General features: G+C 35.4%; 1 protein-coding gene across 2 annotated transcripts in view; it reads right to left on the reverse strand.

Moving 5' to 3' along the window:
- PDE3B (phosphodiesterase 3B) overlaps positions 1 to 24,874 on the reverse strand; it is a 95,198-nt gene that overhangs the window by 21,304 nt on the left and 49,020 nt on the right. For both annotated transcript variants that reach the window (XR_012675731.1, XM_075163092.1), the window contains exons 2-4: positions 7,263 to 7,313; positions 6,128 to 6,376; positions 1,959 to 2,101 (exon numbers count right to left, since the gene is read on the reverse strand). Coding sequence is in view for 1 of the 2 variants with exons in the window: in XM_075163092.1 (XP_075019193.1) it covers positions 1,959 to 2,101; positions 6,128 to 6,376; positions 7,263 to 7,313 (443 nt within the window). In the remaining variant the exon portion in view is untranslated. The remainder of the gene's footprint in view (positions 1 to 1,958; positions 2,102 to 6,127; positions 6,377 to 7,262; positions 7,314 to 24,874) is intronic.

The raw sequence follows: 24,874 nt of genomic DNA on the forward strand, positions 1-24,874 counted from the left end.
ATGTAAAAAAAAATTTTGATTTTTTTATAAGCTTTCCTCCTAGTGAACAGTTTGCTGTTTCACTCTCCCTTTTTACTATTAGCCTGCTCCTCCTTGCTTCCCTTCTAACATTCTTTGGGTCCTTCATTGGGCTGAATCAGCTCCCCAAGGCAGGAAAAACTGTCTTTTTATTGCTGTTACTTTTCTGACAATTCAAGGGCCTGACTCAAAAGCCACAGCCAATGGCACAAAGTGCTCTAGGAATGCAGGACTCTCTTGGCAGCAGGAACAGCTATGCCAGTTCAGCTATTTCATCTAACCTTATCTGGGTTACCTTATCATGGGTAAGAACCCATGGGGGATTTTGAGATGATTATGTGTTAGAAGTTAAAGGGAACCTGATAAGAACGATCACTGGAAGATGTAAGGAGACAGCGACACTGCAAGTGTTGGCAAGAACTCTGAAGGGCAGGACACAAATCACAGTAAAGCGAACACATATTCTAGGGTTGTATGGGGGCAGACAGGAGCAGGGCAGGGGAACATGACTAACTAGAAGTGCTAGTGATCAGGGTCAAGAGATAATTTAAAAGTGATGGAGTATGAGCCAGGGTGTTTTCTGTATTGGTACTTTTAATCGGGTGAGCTTGAGTAGGTTCTTTGGTCAGTAGGAACTGTAAGGAAACCCTCTGTAAACGTACACTGCATCTGCACCAGAAGTGCTGAGCCTCAAACTGAAGTCCCACGGTTTGTAAGTTTAAAGCAAATTCTCTGGTCTCTGGCTATTTCCAGTGGTATAACTGGGGAGATTCTTTCAAACACCGATAACCAAATCAGCATGAAAATACAAATTTTAAACTACTACTACTGCTACTACTAGCATCTTCAATTATACTTTATACACAAACCACAATTAAGTTTTACTAAGTAAAAACTTGAAAAGCATATTTTATTCATGGGGAAAAAGCCACTGACATGGGCCAAATTATTTAAATGGTTCACTTTAAAAATAAACATAATATTGATAAATAAATTCTTGGACATGTGTATATAAACTTTCATCTACCACTAGTAATTATCAGTTATCAGCATAAGTCATATTTTCTTTAAAAAAAAATGCATCTATTATACTTTCCTTATGACCTATGTAAAACCATTAAAGCCTTACAAGATACCAAGTATTAAAAAAAAAAAAAAAAAAGGCAAAACTACACACATTTTACAGGTTTAGGCTAAAACACAATTTCAAACATCTGTTGTACTTTTCTTACAAGATATTGAGCAAAGCCATACATGTATTTAAATAAAACTAAATGAGTGAAGTTTCACTCATATACAACATTAGACAAAAAGAAAAAAAAATATACATTTATTTTAATCCTAATTCAAAATGCAATCTTAATTCTGGAAATAAAAGCTTTATTTGCACCATATTGACTAACAAGTAGAGAAGAGATGACTTTCTTACTCCACCTTACTGCTTCCTTGATGACCATAGGAATAATAAATGTTGCAATACACACAACAGTGGCTACCAAATGAAAGAAAGTTACATCATCTTTTTAATTAGAAAGAAATTTTGGGATATGTGGAAGTTGTAAAGTGATACATATTTTAAGTAAAAAGGAGGAGGAGGAAGTCAGTAAAGGTTTAGAGGTTAAACTAGTTTGTTTTGCAATTGTATATGTTGGACTTTTTTTTCATTTCCTACTAAAACTGATATGCAGGCCTACTGGCTATGACAGAGCATACCATTCAACCTCAGAATGACCTGATTTCTACTTGAGATCAACCAGAGTTACGAAGTATAGTATATAATTAACCTGAAACATTTTCAGGTTTATGCTGGCAGAATTTGGAGACTTGATTCACAAGATTTTACATTAAATACTTCCACTGTCAAGTTCCAACATTACAGACATGAACATTTTAGAAAGGCTACATTTATTAGTGCCCTTAAAATGTGGTTAAGTGCTTACCTTGATGTGTTATATTCCTGATGAGATCTCTTGCTATTACTCCGTTCCCATCTAGAAGATGTTGATTCTATAGGTGGAATGCCAGAAACTCCTGAAGTTCGTCTCAGCTGGGGTGTTGGCAGGCTATTCCTGCTATTTAATCCCTGTTGAGTAATTTAACCATGGTTAAAATCTATATAATTAAAAACAGACATTAAAAATTTATTTATTGTTCGTGAGGACTATATATTGTTAGTTTTTATAGTGAAACAGTAAGTATGGTATCTTACATTTACTCTTATTGCTCAAGAAAATAAAAAAGATGCAATCAAATTATTTTGCTTACTAGGAATAATTATTTTTCATATCTCTTTTTTTCTTTCCCCAAATTAAAATATGTAAAGATACTTGTACTCTGAAATTCATGTGGTCCAACAACTACTCTTCAGAGCTTTCAAAATGGAGATCTTCTAGAGACAGTCAATTGAATTGCTGTAGAATTACGGATTCTTTTTCTACACATCCCAATCACACGACTACACAGTCAGCTGTCCAGCTCTCCAGATAGCCTGAGATTTCGATAACTCAGATGATAAATATTGACAGTGCGAGTATTGTGGAACTTGTGGAAAGGGTGATGCACAATGCACAGGGTCAGTTCTGGTCCATCAAGGCTCGCTCTCTGCTTCCATACCAGCCCCACAGCACCCAGGAAGCTTCCCAGGCACCTCAACACTCCCAGCCTGGAAACTGTGTTAGTTTAGGCACACAGCCCAAACACTGGGAATCACTAATGTACTTGAACACAAAGCTCTCTGCAAAGCAAGGCAACGGCACTCAAACAGTCCTTTATGGAAGTACAGGACTTACTAGCTCTGCCTTCCTGAAATACCCCCAGAAAAGTATATCCATGTTTAAATAGCAACTAGTAGAACCTAACTAACAGAAAGGATAGGATCACCGAAGTGAAACTGCAAAGCCAGCTCTGGCTTATCTGCATCCTTTGCACAAATTGTATTTTAAACAAATAAAAAAACCAAACCTCTCTCTGACTGCATTCAGTCCACAATCCACAACCCACTCATCCCTAGATTTGGCCATTCAATGGAGGGGGGCTGGGGGGGAGGAGATTCTTCTGCATAATATAGATGTGTGTAATCAGACTTTGCAAAGTAAAAAGGATGCCAGGAAAAAATGTTTAGAACAAAAAATCCAAAGTAATATTTGCGGTATTGAGTAAGGCCTGCAGAGACCTGTGAGGACAGGTGACCCTTGGATACTACCACTTCAAAAGTCTGGCAGAAATAATGACTTTGCAATTTTAAGCTTCATCAGGTGATCAAAGATCATACTTAACTCACAAAGCTATTACATATTTCAAAAAAATGAAAGAGAGTTGACACAAAAGAGTACAGTCTCTTACCCAGAAAAATCAGACTGCTTTGAGTCCTTGATATGGGATGTACCTTGACTCTGTTTGCTTTGCTGCAAAGCTGTAGTCACAGCCAGAAAGGTGGAATTGGACAGGCAGAATAAGACCACCATATCGCCCACAGAAACATGCAGCAGCCCTTAACCAGTGCTACCAGAAAGAGAGCCGGAGGAGCATATTCTGTGTGCTATCATACAGTGGTAGTGCGCTCAGGCTAGAGTGGACTTCTCTGTCAGTGGACCACATCAATCTAACCTGCATGCCCTCTACAACATGGAAAGCACAGCTGAAAATCCCCAACCATGGAGGAGAAAGTCCACTCCCTGAAACAAGTGCACATGTTAGCACAATATGGAAAGAAGGCCCCAGCACCTGTACTTACTTTTTCTTCTTCCTGGCTACTCTAAGAATGAGGGAACACTGGGGATATGGCAAATTGCCAGAATTTTCCCCTACTAGATAAAGAAACAGAGAATAAACAAAACATGGGTAGCAAAGGACTAAGGAACTCCAGATCACTCTATGCTAGCAAAGTCACTGGTAATCACTATACAAAGGGGAAAAGTTGCTCTGGAAGCAAAATTTAGACTGTGCCAGAAATCAAAGTTGTTATGAAAAGACTTTCAGTTACCAGCAATAACAAGGCCAGGAGACAAGAGATGTGGATACTCAAGTGCTTGCCTAGACAACTTTTACTTGCCTAAAGTGTGAAAAATGTTAAAATTATGACTGTTGATAACATCAGAAATCCATCAATCTGGCAAGCAGTCTACTGTCATACACTAGGAAATCTGGGGACAGTTCTGTCATGATGGAAATGAAAAGTCTTTCTATTGCAGAGCAGCCCTGAGATGTTTTTTGTCTAACTAAGATTTCCTTTTTCTTTTTTAGGAATTTAAAGAGACTGATCAATGAATACCACCAACTGGACAGTTTACACTTTCCAAGTTGTTGACTACCAAAAAACTCTAAGAGTTAGTATTAGATAATCAGTTATTGCTAGCCCAAGGTCTGAAGCCCAGTTTCAGTTTCTTTCGTTTCCTTGTTTTTTCTTTTTTTTTTTCTACCAAAGAGAACAAGCAGTTCCCCAAAACAAGTGAAAAAAAATATAACTGAATGCACTTTGGAAGCCAGGCAAGGAAGAGAAATAAAAAGGTACATAATCCTCAGCAAAGAAACAACTTGTTTGAAATATGGAGGAGACCTTTTATACTCCAAGTCAGGGAAAGAGAGAATGGGAACCTTTCAAAATTGTCTGAAAGGTCCCATTTTGAAGAAATACTTTCTTATGATTTTCTTTGGTGTGTCATAATCTGGAGTTTGTGCTGACTTACCTGGTTTTTGGAAGAAAGAGAAATCTTCTTCTTTCTTACAGTAACATACATAGGGGTAGATCTTTTGGCTTACCCCCAAATACATACCAAAGTCAAACATTCATTGATAGTGACAAGCACTATTTTATCCACCAGATAAATTAATATACAGAAAAAAAACCCCAAATTTAAAAGAAGAGTTACTTTTAGGAAGGAGGAAAAGAGAATAGCTGTGAAAAAACCATAATCTTTCAATCTCACATAATCTTTATAACCAGTCTTCAGCAATGAATATTTTTCATTTCAAACAATTCTGACTAGCTATATAGAAATCTTAAAAATCATAAGTAACATTTTCACATTCACATAAATTATATTTTTCACATTGGTATACTAATCCTTGGCAGTTTTCAAAAAAATCCACAAAGAAAAACATATGCTGAGTGATTATGATCCCTACCCAACTGATTTCTGCAGATATCCATGTGACATTCCAAGGAATTTCATACTGCAATGATCCTGCAGGATCCTCCACAGAGTAATCTATAGACACTGAGCTTTTCCCCAAAAGCATTAGTCTTGACAATGGTTCCCAACAGACATTTTACAGGCTGAATCTGGCTCGAGGCAGTTTATCTGGCTCCAAAATACTAAGCCAACAAGTTGATCAATTTGGGTAAAGCTGTCCACTGTCTGGAAATGGAAGCAACTACAGGGCAGGGGCATCCCAGACCAGCCTCCACAATAAACAACTCAAGCTGTCAATACCGGGCTACCCTAGAATTATCATCTCTGGTGCACTGCAGCTGAGTTTGTATATTTTAATGTTTTTCCACCAAGTTCCTTAACATGTCATATAGTAACTACATTCTTGCTTTCACTTATTTACCCTAGATAATGCAGAAGTGACAGTAAATTTACACACTGGTCCCATAATGTGGTGTGCTGCATAGAAAGAAGAGATATTTTTCCTTTTACATAGCTGATTTGCTTCTGTCTGATGGCTAGTTTGATGTTCACAAGAGTAAATTTCTTCGGAAAAAAATGTCAATGAAAAAGCCACCCTGACAGTAACTGTTAGATCAAGAATGTGGGAGAATCAAGAACTGCCCTGTTTGTGTGATATCATGAGAATATAACATCTTAATTTTATATTTGCTTTTAGTTTTTTTAATCCTGTGTTTATTTCGAGGAATCATGTGTTCAGAGTGCAGACCAGTGCTTTTACCCATCTATCCGTCAACCACTTCGATTTGCATTTTGATACCTATCTACATTTCATTCAATGTGTTTTCACAGCTGCTGTCTTTTGACCTTACACATAGTTCACAGGTACTCAGTAAAGAAGCCGCTATCCATACAGGAGCATTCTTTCCAGGTGAATTTTCCTTGATAATTTTTTAAAAAATTGCAACATACATGAATGAAAATTAAAGTCATTTGACCTTGAGCAACTTTCGATCTCCTTTTTCAGCAGGATCCTCCATTTCAGGACACGGGAAGAAACCAGGAAATGGTGTGAATGGACTAGCCTTTGGCCTGCATGTGCCTGAGGAAGCACCAATCAAACTATTAATGCTTCGAAGGGAAGAAATCACTTGTGGTGGAAGGGATGGGTCAGTTAAGAGGTCTGTTAGCATGCTCCGAGCCTCATTTAGTACTGGAAGATCAACTCCATTTCCACTGCCAGCATTCTAGAATAGATGGAAATGTTGCAAACTATTAACGTGTCAAAACATTTCACACAGTATTCTAAGTTTTAAATAAGCATCTTATGCATTGCAAATTTAAAAATTCAAAAAAATCAATGCAATTTATTTTTCTTTTAAAGAAAATATATACATATAGACATATTCAGACACCAATTTTTGTGGGTTTTTTTCACACAATAAAAAAATATTTCAGAATTCAACATTAGCTTTCAGTTTATTTTTCTCTATTTAAAATAAAGATCTGGTGCCAATTTTTTTATCTCAATTTTTTCATTACTTTGTCTCAGAATTAAACTTAGTATTCTATCTCTTCCAATAATATAAACAGAATTTTGGTGGCCAAACTCTCATAAGCCCCTTATAGAGGTGCAATTTCCACAGCCTTATTGCTTTTATTAACTCTGATTCAACTGAAACAAATCCTAACAATTCTGTCAAAAAAGTGATTAGATTTTATTTGGCATAATTCTCTGAACAGGAACAGCAGTAGCTGATTAGATGCCACCACTGATACAAGAGAGAGGTGGAGAAACAAGCAATCAAGAAAAAAGGTGAGAACCTGGTAGACCTGAGTTTGGTGACATTGCTGGGGAATCACTCCCTAACGTTATGCTAATGGATAATTCAAGAAAACCGCTCCCATCTTAGTTAGGTTTGAGACTGTTCTCATATACACCACAGAAAGTAGATTCCTGTCAACTTCGTCAGAACTGCTAAATATCAAGCCTCTGCTACACAAAGCTAGAATGTACTAGGACAACCTAGGTAAATAAAACATCAACAGAAAAACTGAAATCTGACAGTTTACAGTGAACTCTGTACTCAATCACATTTCACAAAAGAATAATTAGATTCATAATACACTGACCTGGTAATAGGGCTTGTACCATTGCTTCAAATCCCAATCCCAAAGTATCATCTGTAAAGAAAACAACAAAAAAAAAAAAAGAAAAAAGAAAAAAGAAGAGTAATAGGTGATATGCTAATGCTGAAAAACAACAATGGAATAAATCTTGATTATGTGATGTAATATAAAATGCTTATCCCTTCATGTTTTTATATGTAACTTAGGCCATTTTCTCATTAATGTTACCCCATTAAAAGTCCTAAAGAAGAGTTTGAAGATATTGCATGCAACAGAGATATCTTGATGACAGAATAATTATATGGTCTTATTTCAATATTTCTAGATTGTTTATAAATCATTTAACACGTACACTAAATTAGGTGGTGACAGTGCTTTCCTGCTTCTATTTACTTCAACTTATAAAAGCAAACCTCCAATATATTTTATAATTTTTTTCTTTCCAGATCCAATCAAGCAGTAGCAATTTTGTAAATGCAGCGCAGAAAGCACTACATTAACATAACTTATTTTTAAAAACGGCAAAATTCTCCCCAATATCTCAGGTTAAAAAATCGGTAATTTTAAAAGCATTTTCCTGCAGGAGGTTTTGTTAGGTTTTGCTTGAATATGATTACAAATCTGCATGTTCTGAATAACTTCACAAAACCCACCAAACCCACACAAGAACGTCAGCAACACAATCTGAAGATACTATCTGCTTCAAGTACGTCAACAGCACTCAATTTTTCTTCTATACTGACAAAAAATAAAAACAACATACAAGAAATGAAATTCAGATGTCTGTTTTGTTTCAAAAGTGTCCAGTCTTCGTGACTTCTTGACAGGTTCTAATTATTCTCTGATAAATGAATTCATTTGCACAACATGCTTTCACAAATTAAACAAATACAAAGCTAACCCTTTTTTTCCTCTTTTCTGTAGCTACAGAGCACAACTAAAGTGCCAATACCCCACTTGGTAGTTCATACTCTGCAGTCCTGTAAGTTTTTCTGCTTATTTTTATAGGTGAGAACTATGTTTGGTTTTGTTCATCTAAGACTAACAGCTTTTCCATGGAGAAGAGACAATGTTCCAGGCTGGCACTTGTCCAGCAGAAGGTGCAGAAAGTGTTGATAAAGAAACACAGGCTGACCTGTCAGCAGTACCCAGGCAAGGGCAGCACTTAAAGGCTCTTTTTCTCTTCTGTTGTCTTCATAGAGATACCCTTAAACCATGTTTAAAGTTAATAGTTATGACTTGCTATGAAAAGTGAAAAGATTATCATTAAGCATGTGCTTAAACTGGAAGTTATGCTATATCAGAAAGTCATATTGTGTAAAGCAAGCAGTTCTAAATCAAGAATTAAGAATTTAAGATTTTGAGGTTTTTTGTTTTTTTAAGTGATTAATCTAGCTACCATCTCCTCATTCGTGTTTTCTTTTTTTTTAAAAACTAAGCATATGAGATGACTGTTAGCCTGTCAGTGACAAGCATTAAGATAATGACCAACATTATTTAGCCATACTCATTTTGCATGATGCATTTGGTTTTAGCATGATCATTGTCAGATGAAGGGGTTTTTCTTCCATAACAAACTAGAATGAGTTGTCCATCTGGGCAGGTTGGGTTCTTTTGTTTTTCTTCATTCTCAGGTTTCTCTTTCCAGGTTGGCATTTATTTACTGTATCAAACATAGGTAAATCTTTTGGTTTCATTCTATCCACCTAAGTTCGGACGCAGAGACTGCATTAATCTGCTTCACTGACTTTTGACTCAACCAGCAACAAAGATCAGATGTCCACATGAGTTTTGTTAGTTGTATCAGCAACCTTTGATACTAATGGTCCACGAAGTTGCGTCAGCTTGCTTGCAATCTTGCAACCTCCATTAGGGGACACAAAAAAGAGTCTCCCTTCCCCCAGCTCTTCTAATACTTTATTTTTCTTTTAAATATGTGAAATGTTAGCTAATTTTATTTATTTGTCGTAAATGAGATCTTAATAAAATACCCATGCTCTTGCTAAGTCCAGAACATTTCTGTACCAAACCTTTAACTGCAACTACTTTTACTGATGCAACCTCCTTTATTCATCCTTTAAGCCATTGGGAGCTTTTCTGTACATGTATGTACACAGACGCGTGCTCACATAAGCTATACTGTTATAATTTTGGGGGTCAATTTATACTACTAAAAAAGTGCAAAACCTTCCTTTTGGCTTTAGCCCTGCTAGACCAAACAAATAGGTTCAAAGTTGCAAAGGCAGAAAATACTCAATGGAAAGTGTTACTGCTGTATCTTGTGTCCCATACTCACCCAGCATACACCAGGTAAAATAATGTGTGCAGCTCATGCAAAAATCTACTTCCAATGCAAATAATGGTTTGATATTTTAAATGGTAGGGCACCATTTTATACACAATTTTATTTAAACGAAAAATTTCACAGCTTGGATTCATGATTGAAAATTTTCTGTTGTCATTTAAACCAGAAGATTTAAGCTTCTTCCAAAGAAACTAAAACAGTTTTGAAATAAACAGAACTTAAGTTTACCTGTATGTTGCTAACAGATTATTTTTTTTAATTCACTATATATCACCATTAATGAGAAGTCATATCTCCTGAGAAAAGACAGGTGTATTATACTAACACAGCTAGCAGGCTGCCACAGTCTGTATTAGCTGTAAAATTTTCAGGCACATTTCATGTGCCACACATTGAAGTAATTAAAATGAGCTGATGAAAATTTTAGGTATAAAGTAGCAATCTCTTCTACTAAGCACAATGGAAAAAATGCAGATTGCTATACAATGAATATTTTTCGATGGTAAATACAACTTGGTACATCTCTACATTAACCAAATTCTTACAGGTTAATAATGAAAGGGGGGTTATTACCTTCTCTTAGGTGCTTACAACACACCACAAGATGGCACTCAAATCCAGAAAGCCTCCCCCACAAAAACAATTTCGGGAGAAAGGAACAGAAACCAGCAGCATATTCCTTAAACAGACCTTCTGCAGAATTGAAATGGTTTGAGGGACAAGGGGGGGTGACAGTTTTAAAGGTTAACAGCTGATAAATTCTGCTTCTTTACAAAAACTTCTCTGTTTAAAGAAGAATTTACTCCTTGCCATTCTATTCAGAAACTAACTGTAAGAAAACTGTACTTTGTTTCTCACTACCTACCAGACTTAGTTTAATTAGCCTAACTCCATGCATTGCAAGTTAAATCTGGAATATTAAAAAAGCAGCATTTTTGGCATTATTTTTGTTTGAGAGTTTGGCAGTCAAAACTTTAGTTAATTACCATGATCATCAACAAAAGTTAAAAAGTATTCCCAGAGTTGCATTAATCTTACAACAGGAGTAAAAAGGGTACAGTTTATTTTGACTTAATGTGAACAGACCTTAAAATAGGTCTTAGGCAGAGCCTCAGCAATTTTTGATTTTGCAACTGTAAGACTTGTTGCAGAAAGATCTGTACTCTGCAATACTAAGATTTTGTAATCCATTGCACATAACTTTCTTCCTCACCTCCTCCAACAAGAAACACCTGATTTAGAAGGGACTTGAGTCATAGAAGTTCCAAGCTACAACTTAAACCTCTGGTTAGCAACTCACACACTTTGGCTTTCGAGCATGCATTGTCAGTGCCAGCATCACAGCAATCACACATCTGGGAGCTCCTCTGAAAATAAAACTGCAGTGGGCTCTGATATTGCAGATGAACTTCTGAAAGATGAGAAATTTATATCCCTTCGCCATAACCATGTATACCAAAATACCAGTCAGCTTGGAGGAGAAGTTCTCACATCAGCCTGACTCTAACCCCAGAGTCTCCCAGTCCATCCAAAGAGCAATTATCACACTTTCTTGGTTTTATATAATTGCCTGTCAAGCTGATCAAGGTTTTGAAGGACAGTTAATAAAAAACAACAAAAAAAACCCCACGCATAACACAGTACTATGGCTTGTTCTTTAACGGTCAGGGACTGTATTATGTTTAACTATAATAATTGAAACTATTTAGCCTATGAAATAAATTTCAACACAGTTAAAAGAAGACAAGCCAGCTTACAAAAACTCTTTAAGTACAAGTGACCTTTTCCGATTTGGCCACCATCAGCCAGTGATGAGTTTAGGTCAAACCGAAACATGTCACTCAAAACAGGCCAAGAGTATCAACAGAGAGAATTTACATCACTGGAAATGCACTTTTTTAAAGGCTAAAAAAGTTGTTAAAGCTCAACAAATTCTCCACAGAGTTGCCATTTTGAAGAATGAACACTATATTCAGTTCTATGGATGTTTAGTCAAATCTAAGGAGATTTTAAATACATATCACTTACTGGAAATATGCAGGAAAATTGACAGTAGGCATCAGATACTACCCTTTGTTTATATTCTCTCAAACAATGAAAACAGTATTTCCATATACTCCAGAGGAATTGCCATGCAATTTGAACACAAGAATTTTAGAATCAACTTATCTGATGCTATTTTTAATCCATCTATTCTATACCAGGAAAAAAAAAAAAAAGAGGCGAAGGCCCAGATGATTGTTGAATATCAACCCAAGATTACCAAAACTTAAGGATGGCACTTTTGCAAAGCACATGTTGTTAGCATCATCAGAAACATTTGTTAAAAAACCTACACAAGGTAACTGTAATAAAGGTCTTCCTTAATATAGCTTATAGGTCAAACAGCAACAGGAACAAGCAATATTTATTTTTAGAAAGAAAAAGGAAAAAAGTGCTCATCTGAGAAGCTTATAGTCTAAATAAAGTAAAAACAGATGAGAAATGGGAGAAGATAGTCAATGAAAACAGGCAGAGCTTCAGAGTTTTTTGTTTTGTTTTTAATGATTTTTCTATATAAAAAGTTATCTTTCTTATCACGGCGCAGCCAGTGTTTCCAGAGCCTGTAACAGATATGTTTTTCAGAAGCGAGTTGATACCATGGAGGGTGGAGTTCTGTTGGATCTTCTTTGCACGAGTACCACAGCTCCATTTGGCTGAAGTCATGTTTGAGGAGTATTTTAAACTTCTAAAGGTTTAAGCGCAATAAAAGCCTATGGGTTTTACTTTTCTCAAGTTATAAACCACTAAAATTACTATAAAAAGCACACTAAGCATTTTTAAACAATATTTTTTAAAACTTCAATGCTCAGCTCAAACTATATTAGGCTAGATAACAGTATAATGATATTTTCAGAATAATTTAACTTACAAAATACAAACCCATATCATCTTAGCTACTCGAGAATTACTTGTGTTTGTGCAAAGTTATATTAAGGACAATATTCATACTTACACAGAGATTTAAAATATATGGCTACAAAAAATGTTCCAGAGCTTAGAAATCTAAAAATCAATTTTAAAACTAGAATGTAACTAATACATATGCTCCATACCCTAAGCTGAATTGCGCACACCATCTAAGGCCATACACAATGTTAAGATTTGTAAATTTGCAGTTTGATTGCCTGAACTAGGTTAAGTGGGAAGTTTTAGTTTCAATGGTGACACCATCCAAGAGATTCAGCGTGTGCTTTAATGCTTGTTAAGAAAAGAAAACTTGTCCTATTTGACACCACCCATTCACATGCCGTGCTCCAAAATTCTAATGGAGAAAAAAATGAGTACAAAAATGAGTTTCTACTTCTGACCGATTGTTTCATTGATCAAATATAAAAGATTCCTAGTTGCTAGTAGCATCTGTTTGACACCATTAGGCATTAGCTCCGTAAATAAGTATTTCCATAGCAACCAAGCTATGAATTAACTAAACAATGAAACCAATACCATAGCAACTTGATTCAGAAATCAACTCTATAAAAAATCACCTCATTCAAAAGCAAAATTCTACAACCAGATGAGAAACTAATTTATTGTAAAATATGAAAAAGGTTACGTTACATATCCATTTCTTTTCATGACTGCCTTTCAAACAAGACTGATGTTAGATTAATTGCTTTTATTTCTAAATTAGTCTTTTGTAACAGCTTACAATCAATTAGCTTTTTAAACCCATGAAATTTAATGATAGAAAACCAAACACAGCAGTATACAACCTAGAAGTCTTTTTTATTTATTTATTTATTTATTTATTAGGATTTTTTCCCCCTCTGTAGAAAAGGCAGATTTTGAAAAACAGTATGTTATTAAGTAGTTAAGTTGTATTCAATATAAGACTGAAGGTGATGCAACCAAAGAACGACTCTGTCAAAGTAGAGGTAGCATTATTTAGATAACACAGACAACGTTCTGTTGTGAAATCTTGCAGGCCAAAACAATAGCCACTTGAGTAGATTATTGTAATCAAGACAAAATACAGTACTTTGAAAAGCATTCAATATGATACTTAAGGCATTTAGAGTCATGGTGATACTTCTCCACCCACTAAACCTTCCCATGAAAATAAATGGGACAGGAAAAGAATAGGATATTTTTGGAATCCTAATACTTATCACTTCCTGACTCTATATAATTTATTTATCCAAGGTTGTAAAATGGCTAATAGGTTGTGAAGTCTGCAGATAGCTACAATCTCTGAGCAGAAACTGCGTGCTTTCATGGTTCTGAGGTTTGGATACATGTACTGAAGGAAACAGCCATATCCCCTATCCTAGACTCTGTCGTTAACTCTACTGAACTCTTTCATAAAAGGCATTATCTTCACTTTTTTAAGAAGTCTAAAATCTTCCTTCAATTGAAAGAGACTTCTTTTACTTAATTGCTATAGTAAATACTATTCTATACATTAAATAGTACCTGCAACATATTTGACCGGACACATAAGAACAACACTGGAACATACAGGCGTCTGGCCACCATAATGTTTTCACCAGACTCCACAGTATTCTGATCTTCCCTGCAAATACAAATCTTTGACAAGAGCTGCACCTAAGTAAACTTTAACAAGTCACTTTAGAGTCTTCATGTGTTTAGTTTCTGTTTTCAGTAACTTTGTCCTCAGCACAGATACAAAAACAGAGCAAAATGCTCCACTGTTATGCTAGAGTTTCAAATAAGCCTTCAGCAGGCTTATTCTTAAAGTTAATATTACTCCCTGCAAGCAGAATTTTTTTTTTTGTTTGGTTGGGTTTTTGTTTCTTTTTTATGTGTTTGTTTCATTTGTTTGTTTTTAAAGACATGTTACTTCTGCTTTTGTAACCAGGAGTATCAGCAGGTCAGCTTCTACTTTGTCTGCCGTAGAAAGTTTTCAGTTTTCTTGTTGCTTGTTATACGTTTGCTCCGATCTTTCTTTTAATATTTTTCAAGATCTTCAAATGTTTCAAAAAGGTTCTAAAAGGTGTTTTGTCTATCAAGTGAAAGTAGGGGTTTTTTTTCTTCTTATGTAGGTAATGAAAAAAACTGGCTAAAACCACACTTAGGTCATTTCCTGTTCCTTCTAGGTTTTGTCAGCCTTGCACGTCAGAGTAAAGGCCAACCAGTAATTTATGGCAACTGGGGGAGGGAGGGCAGAGGAAAAAAACCTGCTATGTGCAGATCCTTTAATTGCCTATTATAAGCATTTTCCTTTAGAGCATGTGGTTCTAATCACCATCAAAGAAAAGAAATAGTGCTAGGTGGATTATTGCTCTGATCTGGTACAGTGGCTTCGGTGTTCTGGCATTCTGTACTTTTTTTACTGTCAACTAAAACTATTTTTTTAAGTTGTGTTTATTTTACAAAAAGCAAAATGTAGAAATTGCTCCCAAAACATCCTTTTCACATTTACCTATTGGCATTATTTAACACTTATACATAGCAAAAGCCTTTACTGCTGTATTGACACACTGTTTATGTATCATGTTGGAACAGATATATGCTGATATATTCCTAACGCAGTAACTAAAAACACTTACTAGACATGAACCGATTTCCCCCTCTATTGACTTAAAATTTTTAAATCAAGTGGTTTCTTTCCACCTATTACACTAGACATATAGGAATGAATCTCAGATCTTTTTCTTTTCAGCAAACAAAGAGAAACTATTTCATATGACCACACGTTTTCTTTTTCAGCACTAAGCTGAAGAAAAGGAGATACTGAATTTTTTACAAAGATTTTTATCACAACTTTCTCTTTAAAATCTTATAAAAATACTTACATTTCTCTTCCCTCCCCACATGGCTCCCTAAAACAAGCAGCATAAAATTAAGCGGTACAACTAAAAATTAACATGAATGTGAGAATGGTTCATATCAAATTAATTAGACCAAATGATCATCTAGTCCAGTATCCTGCCACTGACAACAGCAGCCACCTCAAGATAAGAACATTCTTAAGTAAGCAGTGCTAACTCTCAGAATATTCTTTCAGCCTCAGCAACACAGCTCAAGGAGCCATATGTTGTATGCCTTTGTATACTACAAAGATCAATAGATTTTTCACCTTTGCATTTCTCTGATTATCTTTTCAGAATCCACGTAAACTTCTGACAGATCCAGTATCATACACAAAGGCATTTCACAAGTTAAATACAGATTATGCAAAGTTCCCTTTCATTCTGAATCTGTCAACGCCGAATTCATACAGTGAGGAAGCAAACAATTGGTAACATTTCCATGCAGTCTACCTACTGAACGATTTGGTTTTTTGCAAAAGCTTATAGTTGTTCTCCAGCTAACTTCAGGCACAAGACACAATTTTTTTCAGACTACAAGGTTTTTTTTTCAAATCCCCCAGGCTAGTTCATTCAGAGACACAGCACCTTCAGAGTAACAAAACCTCTAATGCACTGAACACTGCCACTTTTTTATTTGATTGCATTAATTGTTGCCTTAAGGATTTTTGTTTACAAAATTGCCACAAAGTACAAGCTTTACACAAATCAGTGTTGTTTTCTTTCAATAACTTGATGATGACCCAAAAAGAAACATTACAGAGACTCAAGTTAGGGAAGTAAGCTGAAAGAAAATGGTCAAGAAGCCAAAGAAGTTATTATGTCATAAAGGAAAGCAAATACTGCTGCAGTGCTGTGGTTAGAAGTTATACTTGGGGATTGAACTAACTAAATTCTCAGTTGCTCAAGCTAAAGAATTAAAAGCAATAATTTAAAAACAGATATGAGAGTATAATTATGAGTCTGATTACGAGAGCAATTGTGTTAGTGAAAGTTAAATCAGTATTTTAAAAAAAAAAAAAAAATCTTAATGGACCAGTTTCTAGTTGAAGTGCCAGGAAATACAAGATGAGATCTCTTGGGGGAAAAAATATTGAAACTCTGAAGAATGTAATACAGATTGCTGTCAGAAACAGAGAAGAATAAGGGAATGCAAATTGCTGCATTCTACAGAAAGTGCCAATTTACTTTTCTCTAATGTATTCATGTTAAGTAGTACTTTAGTTGGCAGCTTCGTAAGCAGCTGAAAAAAAACTCAAACAGCAGCAGATTTGAAAGAACGTAGAAGATTTTTTTCCACGTAGTAATGTTGTGATGCTGTTCTAAATGAAAAAGAACGAACAATGATGCCTTCACACTTGCTGTAACATTAGATCATGACTATCTTAAATAAAACTCCTTGGGGAGAATCCACTTTGTCCCCCAAACAGCAAGTCTTGCATAGATAGCTGTTTATGTCAGGCTTATCTTGCATGTAAAAAGTGAACAAAGGAATCACCACTAGCAGTATGAGGAAGGCCACATACACCATTCCACCTTGCCTCATGATAAACTCATCCGTGTAGGAAGAGAGTATGCAGTCAGACGCCTCTGGTAGTTGTTACCAGTTACTAATACTGTTGTGAAAAAGTTCTCTATGAAAAGATTGAGGGATGAACAAGCTCAGATTTCAGTTAAAAGAGGGAAAAAGAATCCCTAACACCCTAAAACTCCAGAAGTCGTTGTGAAATGCTGTTTTTTATAACATTTAATGGCACATCCTCCTGAAATTGATTCACTTTATGTAGATGTAAGCTGAATTTCACACTCTGCTAATACGGTAACTAAAGGTACACTTCCAGGATAGAAAAATCATCTTTGCCCCACAATCAACATCTCCAAAACTACAGGTGCTTTTCTTCATTGGCCTTTTCATAAATTATGTTCCATTTTGCTGTTCGAACTATTACAGGACTCTCCCACACTTGAAGACATAACTGTATAACCTACTATATGCAAAGGTAATGGAAAATCATATCCAAAAGCCTGTTTTCACTCCAGTGTTTTGACTTATTCTCTAAGCCACTTTGCTACCCTGTTCATAGAGTACAAGCTACAGTTACGTAAAACATTCTGATTGCAAAGGTTTCTGAATACAGCCATACAAAATTCTAGCACAAAAGAGAATTGTGGAAAATAGTGAAGTTGACTTGTTCCTTATTGTATGTAACCAACTGATTTTTGTTTCTATAATAGGTTTTCCTACAGTTTTGATGAGTGAAATTGATACCTCCCCCCCAAAAAAAAATCAAACCTTGCGATTTATCTGCTTGAGTTGATCTTAAAAATACCCAGACTTAACACAATTATTTTTTTTCTTTCATTTCGGTAGCATGACTCAGATGGAGAAACTAATATGAAAGAAGGAGGTCAAGATGTGTCAAGCGTCTTCCAGTGATTGCAAGATAGTAAGAATAGCTTGCCAGCTTTTTCTATACAAGCAGAAAAGTATTGGGATGTTCTTTTAAACTGCAAGACATTTTTAGCAAAATCATCACAACAGTGAAAGTTACGTAAATGCCTACGGAGAACAACATTGACAGTGAGAATATCATTTGCCATTTGGGACAAGTATTATTTACAATAAAGTGGCAGTGTAGTATGCCCAATAAATCCATTAAATATTATAAATGCATGCAAAGTAATTTTTCCTCGGGGAACACCACTAATTTTTTCATTTCTCAGCCTTTTTCTAGTAGCCTTTAATGTGTTTGCTATGAAGTCTCTTTCAGACTATGTTTTCAAAATAGCTATTAATGAGATGAACTTAGGAAAAAAAAAGCCTACACTCATCTGTGACTAATTCTATGTTCTTATCAACAAATTCAACTCAACTAGCATCTCCTAGAAGTTGCATATGTTTTGATTTTTTTTTTTTTAAAGCAGAAAGGGAGAAAATACCTAGAATTTAAAACTAACGCTAACGATAGAAAAACTATGGGATGTCAAGATTCCCAGCAATATCTGACTAGAAAAATACTGTCCCAATGAGGCAAGCAGAAACGCTTTTACAACACCTATCAGACCACTGTAATTGGCTATTCCATTTAAAAAACCCTCATAATCTTTATGAAAAACGCAAACAGTTGTATAGTTTGTTTTTTGGGGGTTGTTTGTTGTTGTTTGATTTTTTTTTTTTTTTAAACTTAAAGCTATACGCCTTATGCTTTAAAAACAAAGGATGTTTCCATTACAGGAATTATAGATTTCATTCTAAAACTAATACATATAACAAATATCTTCTACAATATTTAATTACAATCTTTACAGTGAAATGGAGCAATTAGAATTTTTTCTCTATTTGAGTATTTTTAATGTATCAGTTTACTTATGACATTCAAAATGTATACATTAATCAAAGACCCTTGTAAAGAACATACTAACTAAACTAGGAGATAGACTGGCCAAAATAAATAATTAAATATTTAATCATGCCTGATCCAACACATGAAAGATAAGATTTTATTATAGTAACCTTCAAAGGAGTAAAATCTGTACAATGTGGTATAACCAATCACAAGTTGTGTCTTATGCCACAGGACTAGAAAATAGCAGCTCTAAATCAGCTTTTAAAGGGATCCAGAAGAATGTGGGGAAACTGTCAGAGGAAATGGACAAAAACTGGGGGGAAAAAAAAAGAAACCCCATGAAATGAATTTATAGATGCACCACTTAAATGAAACATTAACAAAAATCAGTAGGATTTTCATACACGGATACCATGCCCAACAAATCTACTGGACTCTTTGAAACAGACTGCACACACCAATAAAAGTGAACCAGTCAGCCAGTGTACTTTGATTTTAAAAACAAACAAACAAACAAAACAACACCAAAACAAAACAAAAAAACCCCACAACCACCCAAGAAACTTTGACACGGTCTCCCCTTAATGCTCCTGAAGAAATCACATTTACATGGGAAGTAAAGAATAAGAGTAGAAAGTTCACAAAAAGAAAAAAATTGCCAATAGAGACTTCCTCAAAGATTCAAGCTGGGATCTATCTTAATCAACTCACTCAAAATGAATTGAAAAGGCAATAGAAGTCTGAAGTGTCAACATGCACTGATGACACAAAATTCCTGAGGATAGTCAGACATAGAGATGATTGTGAAAAAACATCAGAAGATCTTAATATAGCAAGTAAATAGGCAATAAGACATTGCTGAAATTCAGTACTAACTAATGAGTAAATGCCGAGAACAAAAATAAATTTTAAACTATTTATATAGAAAGCTGGGCTCATATTACATCAACAGTAAGGAGGAAAGAGATCTTGAAGTCATTTGCATCAGCCCAATTCTCAAAGATGTTAAATGAGATATTAGAAAAGGAACATCAAACAATACAGAAAAAACAATGTCACTGCATAAATCCATGCTACACCCACAGTCTGAGTGCTGCATGTTGATATAGAAGTACAGAAGAAATAAAAAAGGACAGGCTAATAAGAGAAATTTAAAGATATGGAGCAGCTTCTACTCTGAGGAGCTACACAAACTGGGATCCCTCAAGTGTGAGGAAAACAGAGGGTTATAACAACGCTCTATAGTTACCAATGTTACGGAGAAGGTAAATACGGAATGGTTAGTCAGTACTGTTCACAAGCACATGAATGAGGGTCATGTAATTAGATCATCTGGCAGCAGGCTTAAAACAAGCCGAAGGAGGTATTTCTCACACACTACATAATTAAATTATTGCAGTCATTGCTGCAGGTTTTTACAGAAACTAAATGTAACCAAAGATGTTAAAAAAAGTTCACAGAGACTGATCAATCCATGTCTACTCAGCACAGCCCAGACATATCCTCTAGCTAAGGATGGCCCAAACTGTAATTTGACAAACCATGGCAGAGAACCCCAGAGGGGAAAAACCCCACTTCTGAAACAAATGCTACTACTGACTATTATTAAAGATAAAAAGCCTGGGCTGGGTGGACCAGTTTGATATAATCTCTAATTAACATAAAATGAGTAATTATAAAAATGGACCCATTTTAGCAATTTTCCTAGTTGCAGCAAACTGTACTATCCTTTTGTATCCTTGGGAAGTTTCCTTCTGAGGCCTGGTTATGGAGTTGCTCCTCTCATGCATCTCTCCCAAGGGAGAGTTCCACACGACCCAATTATTCCCTTTAAAAGAAATCCATTAAAAAAATATATACTATCCACCAGATTAGTTTATATTACAGCTCAAATATGTTCCTTTTGCAGAATAATTGACACTAATGATCTAGCCCTCCTCCACCAATAACTAAGTATGTACCTTCTTCAAAACTTAAATACAAGACAGATCAAAGAGCTTGGAAAACCTCTATTACATTTACTTTTCAGACTTTTTATATACATATATATGTATGTATATGTATATACATGTTTATACGTATATATGTATATACACACAAACTCTACAGAAAGGGTGTATAAAGCATCTAATCACATTATGAAAGTTTCTTAAAACATATCATTGCATTAACCGTATTATCACCTCTGTCATACTAGAGCGTCAGCAAACTAAGTAACACAACAAACACTAAGTAAGTAAATGAAGAAACACACTAAAACATCATCTTGCATAATGCTCAGAAAATCCATTGAAAAAGTAAGCTTTTTCATTTAATGCATCTCAACTTTATTTCTCTTTACACTTTAAAATGTGAATATCAGGCTGGTAACTAAAAATAGTTGGGAATGTTCAATAGTGACAAATAAGAAGAGCAGCACTTCCAGCAGCACAGATCTCCAAGTAATAGAATGCAACATCAAATATTAAAATAAACACAAAACTGAACCAAGCTGCCGATAGATACCAAGCCAATAAAACTGAGAACGTGCTTACAATTATACTCAACTAAACAAACACATTCATGAATCTATTATCAGAACATCCAGTTAGAACCTACTTTTTGAAGTTCAGAGTGAATTGCAAGTCTAATCTGAAGATGACAGGCACTGTCACAGCCGTAACTATACCTGCTTTAAAAGGCAAAAGGTATATGCCTCTAAATTGAATGGAATAGCTTAAAATAACCCAAATTCAGAAAAGGTGTGTAAGAATTCTTAAGGAGATTAGCACTTTCCTTAAAACTAGCTAGTTACCTTCAGAAGCCGTATTTGAAATTTTAAATTAAAAAGGTGTTTATTACTAATTACAGTCCTAAATGAAAACAAGTTTAGTTCTTTCCCCATTCTTCATCCTCCAATAATTTTACTATTACTGCTTGGAGAGAAACTAGATGAGCAGCGGCTTGAGGGAGGGGAAAAGAGAAATAAGGAAGGACTAATACTGTGATAAGATTCTAAATTACCATTCCTTAGCTTGCTATTTTCTTTCACAAGGATTATTCAATATTTTAAATGCATTTTCCAGACTGCTCAGATCATCATACAAAGGTCCATGATCTGCTTTATCGACATAATTCGTTATTTTTTAATTTGATGGTGATGGCTGATGATCATATGAGCGCATTCCACTGTACTGGATCAAATAACCTGAAAGAACAGTTTTCAAACATAAGTTTACATCTCCTCTTAAATAAATACAGTCATATGATAGGGAAAGCAGAAAACAGCAAATCTTCAAGTGAAAGGTATTTATTCTTTTGAACCATGCTAGATTTCTTCATGTCCATCACTACAGTATTTTCTTTGCCCAACTGCAAATAGCATAATGGAAGGTTAAACTACTTTAACTCTCATATTCAAGCAGGAATGTTTTGAAGTAAGGATAACCAAAATAACCAATATCTTATTCCCCTGAAAAGTAGTGGTAAGTAGATACAGAATATTTGTCTCTTCACTCCAACTATATTATAGCAAAGAATCTATATTTAAAACAGAAATAAACAAATTTCATATAGAAAAAGTTCTATTTATGCTAGCGGAATTGGAAAGAAAATCACTGACATGTAAGTTTACATGTCATGGATGCTATTGAAAATAAAGATACTTTACAGATCAAATGTTTCAAACAAAAGATTAAAGTCAGGCAGCCATAAACTCAGAAATCCAAAAACAGATTGACAGAACCTTGTCTGAAATATATGGAAAGAAGGAATGATTTCTTCTATGTTACCTTTTTTGCCCTTTTTTTTTTTTCCCCCCCTTCAATCCTATCTCCTCAATCTGTCTGTTCATACTGTCTAACTTTTTGTATTTGTTTCTGCCAAGGACAGTCAGCTGGCCTACAAGGGCAATTAGATTAGCAAGACATAGGCTAATTGCCATACATATTACCAGGGATTCTGACCCTGGTAATCAGTCACTAGGAAGTAGATTGCAGGAAAAACAAACAAACTAAAAATCTCTCTCAAATTTTGAGGAAGACAGGCTTAGAAAATAAACAAGCGAACCCAACTCACCTGAAAATTGCCAACAGCCTTTGCTGTTTTTTTTTTTTCTGCTTTCACATTTTTACAAGAAAAAAAGAAAGCCCCACACAACAGTTTGCCTTTATTTCAACCCCCTCTCTCCTTCAAAGCACCTATGCAGTGGTGCTTTCTTGGTCAGTGAAGAGAGTTATGCAGGTATCAGTCAGAAATGATAACAGTCATTAAAGACCTATGACTAACTCCAGGTTAATACAAACAGGGAGGATACTCTTCTTACTTTGGAGCTCTGTGATGACAGTTGCCTGTGTTTCCTGTGCTTCGATTATGCCACCGATTGCTGAAAGTATCTTTTAACCCGGAAGAAGTAAGAGCAGCCAACTTAAGTTTTAACAGCAGAAGATAAAACAGGATACACACAGGCAAAGTTATGAAATATTAGGCCCAAAGGGACTATTTTTATTCTTTACTTACATAGGACAGAACAGATTTTAGTAATTTCTCCACCCATCCCATAACTACCAGCTGGTTTACTCTAGAGCCTATTTTTATGAGAATGTCTGGGTCTTTTCACAGAAGCTAATTTTAGTTGAAAAAGAGTATGGGTGAATGAATGTTTTAAATATTTGCTCTAGATTATGTCATATGCAGCCTAACTAGGAGTGCTCTAAATCACCTCATCTCTATGGAGTATGTGGGAGCACAGCAAACCCATCCTCCCAAAATTAATGTTATTTAAAAAAATAACTCTGATTTGAACACTTACAGCAAGAGATAGTTCATATCTATCTTCAGATTCCGATTTCCTTCTCTCCTTGAGAAGAATATGCACATACCTACAGTATCTTTTGCACATACAAAGAGGAATTATATAACAGGAAGCAGGAAGACCACCATTACATTTCAGCATTTCCTCTCAGTAGTAAAATGGACAAATCTGGCATTTCAAGAAAATTAAAAATATTGGGGGGGAAGGGGGAAATCAACAGACACCTGTCATAACCACAAAAGCTAAACTATTTAAATGTTTTAACAACTAAAAAGCAATTTATAAATAACAGCATGATAAAGACAGGCAGACTTTGGTTCTGTGGCCAGTTTGTAAAGCAGAGCTGCTCCCAAGTACTTCTTCACAGTAAGGCAAGAAGGCAATGAAACACAGAGATTTAACAGTAGTCCACATGCAAAGGCAGCTTGGACCAATATTGTAGATCAAAAGCTCTGACACAGCTCAACTTAAGAGGATTGTTTCCCCAGGGAAGAAGGAAAAACTATTTTCTCTGAGCTAAACTTGGTTAGAGACCAAATCTTTTTCAGAGCCAATTTTTCCCTCCTTTATAGCATGTTCTAACTGGGCCTGAGTTAGCTTTAGAAACCTTCCCAACTTGCCACCGCAGCGTGAAAGCTTAGGACTTCACTGGAGGAAATTACTGATGTTTCCGCTAACAATCCTTTATTTCCTGGAGTATGAGTCCAAATTGAATACCACATTTCTCAAACGCATGCCTTATTGCAAAGATGTACACAGAGACATGAATTTCAGAAGCAGTCTCTATAGTAAAGGTGCTTCTTAAAACACACTGAAGGATCACAGGCATCGTCAACAGTAAAGAAGAATCTTTGAGGCACAAACTAGAAAAGACTAAAAGTAATTTGCTTTAACAAAATACAGCAGTACAGACAGCAATAGTAGTAAACTGCTCTCGCTTAAAATTGCTATGTAGTCTTAAGAAATGATGATTCTAGGATGAGATTTTTGGTTTATGGTGGTGTGGAGACACATAGAAAGGCAAGGTTTGTGTGTGTGTGTCCATGGATCCTGCTCATGCAAGAAATTGTCCAGTCTCCAAAGCAGTAGTATATGTACACCTACAGAATGAACATATGGATGGAGAAGCACAATAATAGAATTCTTAACTACAAGGAAATTGCACAAGTCTCATACTACTCCTTAGAAGTAGTTTTCTAGAAGTCTAGCTATTAAACTTCTACATGGGAACTGTGAGCATGGAGTCCAGAAGAAAAATGTTACACACAAATACGTCTAAAACACTTGAGTAGACCATTGAAGTTTTCCTGTTGTACACAATTCCATTTCCTCTCTAGCTACTGCCCTTAAAAATGCTC

The sequence above is a fragment of the Calonectris borealis genome, chromosome 14, assembly GCF_964195595.1.
Source record: "Calonectris borealis chromosome 14, bCalBor7.hap1.2, whole genome shotgun sequence".
NCBI lineage: Eukaryota > Metazoa > Chordata > Aves > Procellariiformes > Procellariidae > Calonectris > Calonectris borealis.